This window comes from Nothobranchius furzeri, chromosome 5 (assembly GCF_043380555.1).
Source record: "Nothobranchius furzeri strain GRZ-AD chromosome 5, NfurGRZ-RIMD1, whole genome shotgun sequence".
Lineage (NCBI taxonomy): Eukaryota > Metazoa > Chordata > Actinopteri > Cyprinodontiformes > Nothobranchiidae > Nothobranchius > Nothobranchius furzeri.
This window is the reverse complement of record NC_091745.1, coordinates 80,100,121-80,110,120: the sequence shown is the minus strand read 5'-3', so window position 1 is coordinate 80,110,120 and position 10,000 is coordinate 80,100,121. Positions and strand designations below refer to the sequence as shown.

Here is a 10,000-nt window from a genome sequence, read left to right as displayed (position 1 = left end):
AGGATGGATGAATGGATGGATGCAGTGATGGATGATAGATGGATAGGTGGATGGATGGATGGATGCAGTGATGGATGATAGATGGATAGGTGGATGGATGGATGGATGCAGTGATGGATGATAGATGGATAGGTGGATGGATGGATGAATGGGTGGATAGGTGGATGGATAGGTGGATGGATGAATGATAGGTGGATGGATGCAGTGATGGATGATAGATGGATGGATGCAGTGATGGATGATAGATGGATGGATGAATGGGTGGATGGATGTGTGCCCCACAGTCCATCGAGGTTTTCTGGTATATTTTGATGTCGACAGGTAAAAATAAAAAATTCCTGTTGTTGTTCTTCATGATGATGCTTTAGGTTTGCCGTACTCCATTCCAACTATTCTTCCACTCTAATTCAGTGAGTCTCAGAACTAAAGTCTATTCTTACTCCCGAGCTGTCTGCTGCAGCAGGAAAAGGAGAACATGGAAGAAGATAATGAATGGTTTCTATAGGTAGCTACACCTTACGTGAAGGAGACTGCAGTGAATGATGAAAACAAAAGCAATAAATCAGGACAGGTCCTCCCGTCAGAGGCAGCCTTTCTGCAGAAATATTCATCTGAAATAACCCTAATTACCCAGAGTTCCTCTAAACTTCCTTAACTCTCCCATTAGACCGCTGGGTTCTCTCAGACTGTTCCAAACAAACATAACACTTCCAGTTTTACAGAGCTGCTGTGTTAAATATGAAATGCATGTTCACCTACTACGTTTAATCTCTTTTTTTCCAGCTCTGTCGTAGTTTTCTTGCTTGTTTCTCGTGTTAAAATCCGTCCGGCATTCAGAACGCATCGCTACCGTGAGTGTGAGGATTCTAGAGGAGCCCAGGTATGAATATTAAAATCAAAGGCTGGCGGTGTCGGTGGATTGTAAACACATCTGTCACTACTGTTTAATTGGTAAACAGGTCTGACCGCTTTGTGTTTGTTTGTACACAACCATGTCCCTGCATGATATGAAAGGTCGTTAAAGCCGCCTGTTTGCTCCCGCCGGCTCTATCATCTGCCTGGACCGCTTTACATTTACATGTAAATCACAGCCCTGCAGTTGTTGTCCTTTTACTGTAGTTTGCAGAGAAGCTACCTTTTTTCTTAAATCATAACCACAGTTAGTCCAGAGTCAGCGGACCTTTGGAGGTGAGCGCTGCTGGAGGCAGGAGGAGGTGGAGGAGCACAGGCAGATGTGAGTGAGCGGAGCTGTGAGGAGAAGTCTGCTCATCTCCGTAAGCAGACCTCGTTTTTCCAAACAGGAATTGTTCCATCTGCTCCGCTGAAACAACAGAGCAACAGCTTTGCCAGAGTCATAATCAACACTCTCTGTTGGTCCGCTTTGATGTGTCTCACCGCTTTCACTCAGGAATAATTACAGCCAGTAAATCAGCGTAAAAAAAAAAGAAAATCACAACATCTGACTTGCATCGACAGCTGGATCAGCCTCAGCTTGTTAACATGGAGGGAAACAGTCTCACGCTGCACAGCTGAGTTATATAACAGAGCGACCCTGTCAGCAGGACCAGGCTGTTCACAAGCCTGATGACAGACACCGACGCATTCTCCTACAATAACCTTGTAGGTTTGATCAGGGAAGGACCCATCGGGCCGATATTTACCGGTTTTTCATTATTGCATCGTTTTAGAAACGACCCAGATGGGGCGTCGACAAACAAACCTCTCCTCACGCAGTTGGACAGCACTGGGGTCAGTCATAGCAACAATGTGGCACGTCCATCGCCACGGAAACCAGCCTAGATTTGATACCGTGCTATAAACAGCATCACTTCCTGAGTGGTGCAGCTGAGCCCTACTCTGACTGGCCATCGGAGGAAGCCTCTTCTCCCATCGCATCTCCGACAAGCTGTCACAACCTACAGCTGACCGCAAACGGTTCCTTCAGAATAAAGCTGAACCAGCTTCGACTCCGTTAGAGTCCTCCATAGATGCAAACACCTGTCGTGACCTGGAGACATCCCGAGACCGGTCTAGTGCTGCTGCGGTTGCTTCTACGGACTTCGGTACTTTTGAGGTCCCCAGACTTCCACACATTCCGCATCTACCACGAGGGTCTTCGAGCTGGTCCGCAGACTCGACAGATCGAGTCTGATGTGGTTTTATAAACCCTCGCTTATAGTTTACAGCAGACCAAATTCACTCCCACTCTCAGACACGAGGGTTCTGATGACATCACATTCACACATCATCACACCTTCCATCCACTCAGATCCACTCGTCACATAAAGTGTTTCCTAGTTCTCATGTTTTTAATGGTTTGGGAAAATAAATTTCTTACTTTTATAAACTTGACTTTCTTCTTGAATCAACACGACGTGTTCTACGATCCCTGAATAAACGAAGAATCCTAACTCTTCTGGTGAAACATTCAAAGACCAATCAGACTGGATTTCCATATTTATATGGAAATTCACATCTCATTGGTCAAATGTAGTTTAGTATATTTAGCTTTAAAAGCACCCAAAGTAAATACGTATGCTATTCCTACACATTATAGTTTGGATGAACGGAGTAGGAAGTGACGCCACCATCAGCGTCAGCTCTGAGGAAGTTCGCAGCCGCGAACGAAACTGTCAGCAAGGTAAAGAGAAACCTGTCCTGCGTTTTAAAAAAGAACCAAAAATGGAATTTGATACCCGGTTCTTCTCCAATCTAAATCCTGCCTTCAGAGACCGCATGGTCTGACGTCTGAAGACGTTTTCCTGAAATAAGAATCTCCTCAAGAGGACACCAACCTGCAATAACCCGACTCTCCTGCTTCTTTCTCTCCGAGTAAAAGGTTTTGGGATTCTCTCCGCCTCTAGCAGACATAAAAATCCTCTGCTGTTGTTAAGTTGAAGTATTTCAAAATGATTTCATGTACCGAGCGTCCAAGGTGCTGTAAAGATACGTTAATGCAGGTCTCTTGTGGCATAATTGCCCTGCAGTCATGCTGGAGCGTAATCAAAAGGATTGTAGCGTCTTACGGGGTTCTGGCCGATTTGAAACACATTAGTGGACGCAGAGTGTTCCCTCAGCCTGAGACAGAGGCCAGAAAAAGCATCGTGGAACAAACAGGATTAGAAAGCATCCATGAAGCAGCAGAACTCAGTTCATTTGCTGCACTTACAGGAGAAGCACTTCCTCTATTTTCAGACGTGCTCATCCTTGGACTGCTTTTATTTAAATGAACTGTCAGATGTAATTCAGTCGGCTCCATGTGAAGAAGTACTTTAAATGTGTGTGTGTGTGTGTGTGTGTGCACGTCTGTCCCCTGGGAGGTACGTGTAATAAATAAGAGGAGAGAAGCAGCACGAGAGTCTGTCAACACTCGATTGTTTGTGTGCCTGAGTTTTAGCGTGTGTGCACGGGCAAAGTGGCAGCGTATTTTATGAGCTAAAGGATGTGTTGTTTCAGTCCGTGTGTGTGTGTGTGTGTGTGTGTAGGTGTGTGTGTGTGTGTGTGTGTGTGTGTCACCGTGGCAGTGATCCATTGACCTGACAGCTCTTCCTGGGGGAGCACACACATCCCTGTTATTACTGCAGGACTGATTGACTGCTTTCGGCTCAGGAGACGCCAGTCAGTCAGTCACCCTGTTGACTTCCAACCAGAACACCCCTGAGTGGCGCGGACGGCCCACACCGATCATCAACGGTTATGAAGAACATTTCATTTCATTGCTTTGACTCCACAAGTCGGTGACGTATTTCTCACACCGGCGTGGTGAATCAGATCTCCGTGGCTACGGGACGGACGTCCAGGTCTCCAGGCATCAAAATGGAACCACTCTGGACTTTTGAACGGTTTGATTCGTCAGTTTGAAGCTCGATGTTTGAAATTCCCACAGCTTAGTCGTGTTATTATTAAGTTATTTCAGATCGATTATTTATCTCCCAGTAAACAAATCTGTTATCTTTTATTCAAATCGACCGTTTTAAAGGAAAATGAAGAAATCAGGTACCTTTGAAAGTACTTGAATGCAGGGGCGGATTTAGGACTGAAGAAGATCCGGGGCTTAGCACGCACGCACGCACACACACGCGCGCACACACGCACACACACACCCGCGCACACGCACGCACACGCACACGCACACGCACACACACACACACACACACACACACACACACACACACACACACACACACACACACACACACACACACACACACACACACACACACACACACACATCAACATCATATATGTTACAAATCACAAATATTTTCTAATAAGACTCACAAACCTGAGTCAGCACCAGTCTCATCAAAGCTGGGGTTCTGTCGCCGTACTTTTGGTCTAAAAAACGTCCTTATGTCCATCTTCACTCATGCGTTTCAGGCAGAGAGGGTAGAAGAAGCCGGCTGCTGAAGGGCTTCTTCTTCAGTGGTGGAGGCTCAGACAGGCTGTATACAAACTACTGCCAGCTGCGCCCTCTCTGTTGGACTTTGGTACTGCATGTTACTTCCGCGTTTGAGATCCGGGGCTTTTCATGAAAGATCCGGGGCTTGAGCCCAAGTAGCTGGGCCTAACGCCACCCCTGCTTGGATGGATTAGTGGGTCTTTGTTCCCGCTCCACATTCATCATAAATGATTTTTACTTCTAGTTTCTTAAGACAAGCATTGTTCCTTACTTCAGTTTCTGTTGGTGTCCCTCGGCTGCTCTTCTTCAGCCAGAACCTTCATCAGGACGAAGACGCTGGTGGTAAACGTCAGGAGAACTTCAGTCTGAAAGAACAGAAGCACACTTTACAGAGTAGAAGAATCTCTCAGGATAGCTGCTGCCTGCCCTGTTGCATCATGGGTATTGTAGTTCTGCCACAGCATAAGGACAACATCTAACACAGAAACAACAACAAAACAAAACTCTACAAACGTAGTCCAAATGAATGAAAGTACAATAAAAAGGCCTAAATGAATATATTTTGATAAGCAGTCTGTGAACATAGTTATGAATGTTTTGGTCTAAAGGAGGATTTATTAAACTCACAGCATTTTATGACTTTTCAAAGCCTCACATTGAATTAAACATGCAGGTGTCTCAGCAGCCTTGGACAGACGGTTATTTAAGGGTCTGAAAAGCAGCGCGGCGTCTTTGTAATAAAGTCATTTAAAATGTATTTGTTAGATCTAAGAAAAAAGTTGTTTTTTGTGAAAAACTAGATCTACAAACAAAGACTTTTATATTCTAAAGTCTTTCTGTTACTCGGCTGTTGGTACAAATATGATACAGAAACCTCAAATATAATGTGTCGTGTGACATTCGACTGTTGTTAGATGTGAATTCAGACAGACAGATTATTTTACATCCGTTTGAAACCGTCCTCAGTGCACGTCTCAATTCTACTAATTCTGTCCTTTTCTGACTCCTCCCCTACCATATTATATTTATAAAGCACGTTTAAAATGCGGCATGGGAGCTGCCCAAAGTGCTGCACAGGCTGGACCAAATCACTACTAATCAAAGCAACAAAAAACAGGATAAAAATACTGATCAAACCATGAAGACCTAATAAACACCTGATGGTCGGTCTGACTCGGACTTGTCTGTTCCAGAGTTCCCAAACCTGGAGCAACATTTTGTCTTTTTAGTTTAAAAGTATCAGAGTCAACAGCTTCTGTTTAAAACCGTTAAACAAGTCAAACACGACCGGAAAAATGCAGAGTGAACAAGAATCAAATGTGGGGAAGCCGAAACAACGCTGCAGCTTTGACTCACAAAAACAACTGAAGTGTTTCAGGTTATTTCTCCAAAATGTTCTGATCAACAGCCGATGAGACGGGTTATTAAGCAGAGAAACTTCAGTATCTCTATCACACACACACACATGTACACACGTGTACACACACACACACACACACACACATGTACACACATGTACACACGTGTACACACACACACACACACACACACACACACACATGTACACACGTGTACACACACACACACACGCGCGCTCACACACACACACACACACACACGTGTACACACACACACACACACACACACACACACACACACACACACACACACACACACACACACACACACACACACACACACACACACACACACACACACACACACACACACACACACAGGGGAACAGGATAAAAATACTGTGCTGACAAGTCAATTAATCAGATGTGAAGGTGCTGAGCAGAACAATCCTTTACAAGGCTGGAGTTCAAAAACATTGTGTGTGCCTGTGCGCGTGTGTGTGCATGTGTGTGTGTGCGTGTGTGTACACGTGCGTGTGTGTGTGTGTGTACACGTGCGTGTGTGTGTGTGCGCGTGTGTGTGCATGTGTGTGTGTGTGTGTGTGTGTTTCATTATCTATGTGAAGGAGGAAGACATAATGAATCCGGTGATACAAAGCTGGTATAAACCATCAGACAGTAGATGTAAGAAGCGTTCATATTTTTCGCTGGATTGTGAAAACTTGTTTTTGTACAATTAAATTCAGCAGAGACATAAAATATCAAGTCTGCAGTTTCCAAGTCTGCCCTGAGCAGAGAAACAACTAAAACATGTCGACCCTCCAGGCTGGAAGACGACAAGGAGGCATCAACCACCTCAGCTGAACGATGAGGAGGAGCAGCAGCTCAGCTCCTGAACTTCCAAGCTCCTCGTCGTTTCTCCAGGGCTGAACTAAACCATGGCTACGGATGTGTTAAGTTAAAGTTAAAGTGAATAGAAGGATTACAGCAAACCGTAACCGAGTGACAGGTCCTGGACTTCTAAACCTGATGCTTCATAAACAAGCAGAACGTTAGCTAACCAGTCGTCAGACGTTTTAATTAAAACAACTGGCTCTCTTGGTTGTTGTGATCTGATGCACACAGACGGCCAGAATGTGGTGTAAACAGCATGAATCCATAAATCCGTTTGTGACAACAGTCCATGTTTGTGGGTCTGGAGCCGCCTGGACAAGCAGCTCCGGCCACAACCGGTACACGTTTATTCATATTCATTCAAATGATCCTTCACAATAAATCAAACGGATATTCGGAGCATGAATATAAATTCAGTGGACCTCAGTAGACACCCCAGTCTTTAAACTGAGTTAAAATAAGAATTGACATCTGAACCATATCTGGGAAATTCACAACACTGATTTTATCAGCACACAGCTTCAACTAAAACGCCATACTCTTATTGTGAAAGGACTGAAAATAAAGACGGCAAAACTCACTTGATGGTTTTAGAAGCCTCTGTGTGCTCATAGTTTCAGCTTTTCTAGAGAAATGTTGTTACGCCCCCTCTCTGCAGGTCTAGGAGGATGAGGGGACTAACACAAGCAAATAGGTGTAAAAGTGTGTGTGAGGATAAAGGACGAGGAGGTTCGAGTAAAAACAAAAGGATTTATTAACATAAGGTGTCCGTGGGTGAAAGGCATAAATAAGGCTTCGTAATAATAAACTACAACATAAGCAGTCTCACTGCTTATGACAGAGGCTTTCTGCCAAAACGCAAAATATCCCCGGCTCAAAAGTCCTATGGGGAAAAAAAAGAACAACACCACGAAGGTTTAACCCTTAACAAGGCGTGTGAAAACACACTCAGAAGGTACCCAGGCTAATCTTGGATCCTTAGTAGAAAACCTAAACACAAATGAGCGAGGGAGAATCTCAGGCTACTCCTGGATCTCTATCAACAACCTTAAACCCAGCAGGAACGGTGTTAACAGCCTTAAACCTGTCTGGTAACGGTCGCTAAAGTGTCTGTGAGCTAAAGGAGAATCTCTGGCTACTCCAGGATCTCCTCGATGTCTGTTGCGTTCCTCCTTTTAAAGAGCTGGGAGCTGCTTGATCGCTGATGAAGATCAGCTGCTGTCTCTGCTGGCGTGCCTCTCTCCGAGGTCCTGAAAGGGCGCTGGAGCACTGGAGAGTGTGAGCTGGCCGCTCCTGGCGCTGTCCCTGGTGCTGGATCCCGTGCAGCGGGGACAAAAGGCTCAGGCTAGGATGAGAGGACGGACCGAGGGGACGAGGGTCGTCACAGCCTCCCCCTAAACAGCTAAGAAAGACAGTCATTAAAAGGATTGTCTTTCTTAAAGAACAAGCTCTAAAAACCAACTCAGAGAAAAAAAAACAATGCCTATGGAGAACAAATCTAGGATTCATTTCAGGTTGACAAAAAAAAAAAAAAAAACGGATGAGTCCCCACTGACTGCCTAACATTTCTTCTCTAAAAAACTTCAGTCTCGGCTTCATGTGATTGCAGGCGGGCAGATTAAGCACATGTTTTCCTAAGAAAACATACTAACCAGCAAGGAAGAGGGGTGGCCAAGCCGGCCCCTTTTCCTCCTGGGGTGCTCCCGAGATGGTGCCCAAAAGGACACCAACACTAGCCGCGACACACAACACTAATAAAAAAAACAAACAGGACATACCCCAAAGGGGGTATACCTCTAAAACCTACCTTTTGTTCATTCAAGTATAAAACGGTGCGCTCCGGTAAACATCTCTTGAACTCCTCTAACAGGATTAATTCCTTCAGCTCAGTAAAAGAAGACACTTTTGATGCTGCAACCCACTTTTCAAGTAATAAAAGCTTTTCTCTGGCGAACTCGACAAACGTCTGATGTGGCTGTTTATTGGTTAATGCTCGGAATCTTTGTCGGTATGCTTCTGGGACCAGTTCATAAGCAGTTAACACTGCACTTTTCACACATTCGTAATCTAAACTGTCAGAAAGGGACAAAGAAGACATTACCTCCTGGGCTTTTCCGGTGAGCTTGCACTGGAGGATCAACGCCCACACGTCACGAGGCCACTCAAGAGCTGCAGCAATGCGCTCAAATATCTGGAAGTAGCTGTCCACCTCAAACTCCCGAAAAGGTGGCACCAACACAATGCATTTACTTATGTCCAGTCTCTGTTTTATTCCAGGGGTAGTTTCTTCTCTTGTGGTGTCGGGTTCTGTCACAACCTTGTGCGTGTCAACATGTGGGTCATTTTGTTGGGAAATCTCGGCTTGTCTCCAAGCCTGGGCTTCCAGCTCAAGTCTTTTTAGCTTGATCTGAGTGTCGGCTTCCAGATCCATTCTGCGGATCTCCAGCTCCATCTCCATCAGACGGCGCTTCTCCTTTTCCTCGGCCTCATACTTTAGCTGAGCCATTCGGACTTTCAGACGTAGGTTAAAACGCTCCAGCGAACTCGGAGTAGAAAGTGGTGATACAGGATCAGACTTGGGCAAAGTTAGTGGTGAAGAAGGGGTCTTACTGTGAGCCGGCGGGGTCTGGTAGCCGGGAGCCGTCTCCTCGGGTGCCGCCGAAGATGGTCCTGCTCCGTTCTCATGGCTTGCGGCGTCATCCGCACGCGGGGGAAAGGACAGGAAGATCTCCAGTCCCTTTTGCAGGCAACAAGTTCAAGTTTTCCAAGGCAGCAATAACTGTCTCTTTTAGAACCTGTTTCGTCATTGTGCGGGTGCCATGGAGATCAAGGTGCTCAGCCACCTCCACCAGATCGCTCTTGCGGCAGGCCTCGAGCGCTTCCCGCGACGGTGCACGCAGAAACTCCTTTAAAGAAAACATAATTATTATAGAGCTCACCTGGGAAGAGCTAAAATCCAGAGAGTGAAACCACCAAAATGAAAGAGTCCCAGGGTACTTAACACACACTTAAGCGCAATGGGAAAAAAAAAACGCGGCGCACAACCTATTTCTTTATTACCGGGCAGACTTAGATTAAGTTCCAATTATTTATAACTCAAATAAATATCCCGGACGAGCCCCCATTATGTTACGCCCCCTCTCTGCAGGTCTAGGAGGATGAGGGGACTAACACAAGCAAATAGGTGTAAAAGTGTGTGTGAGGATAAAGGACGAGGAGGTTCGAGTAAAAACAAAAGGATTTATTAACATAAGGTGTCCGTGGGTGAAAGGCATAAATAAGGCTTCGTAATAATAAACTACAACATAAGCAGTCTCACTGCTTATGACAGAGGCTTTCTGCCAAA

General features: G+C 45.4%; 1 protein-coding gene and 1 long non-coding RNA gene across 2 annotated transcripts in view; both read right to left on the bottom strand.

The window, feature by feature from the left end:
* Positions 1-10,000, bottom strand: part of LOC139069897 (uncharacterized) — a 73,827-nt gene that overhangs the window by 35,433 nt on the left and 28,394 nt on the right. Inside the window, exon 2 of the long non-coding RNA XR_011520571.1 lies at positions 4,674-4,767. This is a non-coding gene — a long non-coding RNA (uncharacterized lncRNA). The remainder of the gene's footprint in view (positions 1-4,673; positions 4,768-10,000) is intronic.
* Positions 6,848-9,779, bottom strand: LOC129155858 (uncharacterized). The gene is made up of 4 exons (XM_070551305.1): positions 9,770-9,779; positions 9,450-9,661; positions 8,756-9,391; positions 6,848-8,056 (listed from the first exon to the last, which is right to left on the bottom strand). Exons 1-4 carry the CDS (start codon positions 9,777-9,779, stop codon positions 8,036-8,038), a joined length of 879 nt encoding a protein of 292 aa, XP_070407406.1. The 3' UTR covers positions 6,848-8,035.

Coding starts and splice junctions, on each gene's coding strand:
- LOC129155858 (XM_070551305.1), bottom strand. Junction 9,392..9,449: donor CCCGCACAATGACGAAACAG/GTTCTAAAAGAG, acceptor TGCCTGCAAAAG/GGACTGGAGATCTTCCTGTC. Junction 8,057..8,755: donor TCACCGGAAAAGCCCAGGAG/GTAATGTCTTCT, acceptor TGTCTTTCTTAG/CTGTTTAGGGGGAGGCTGTG.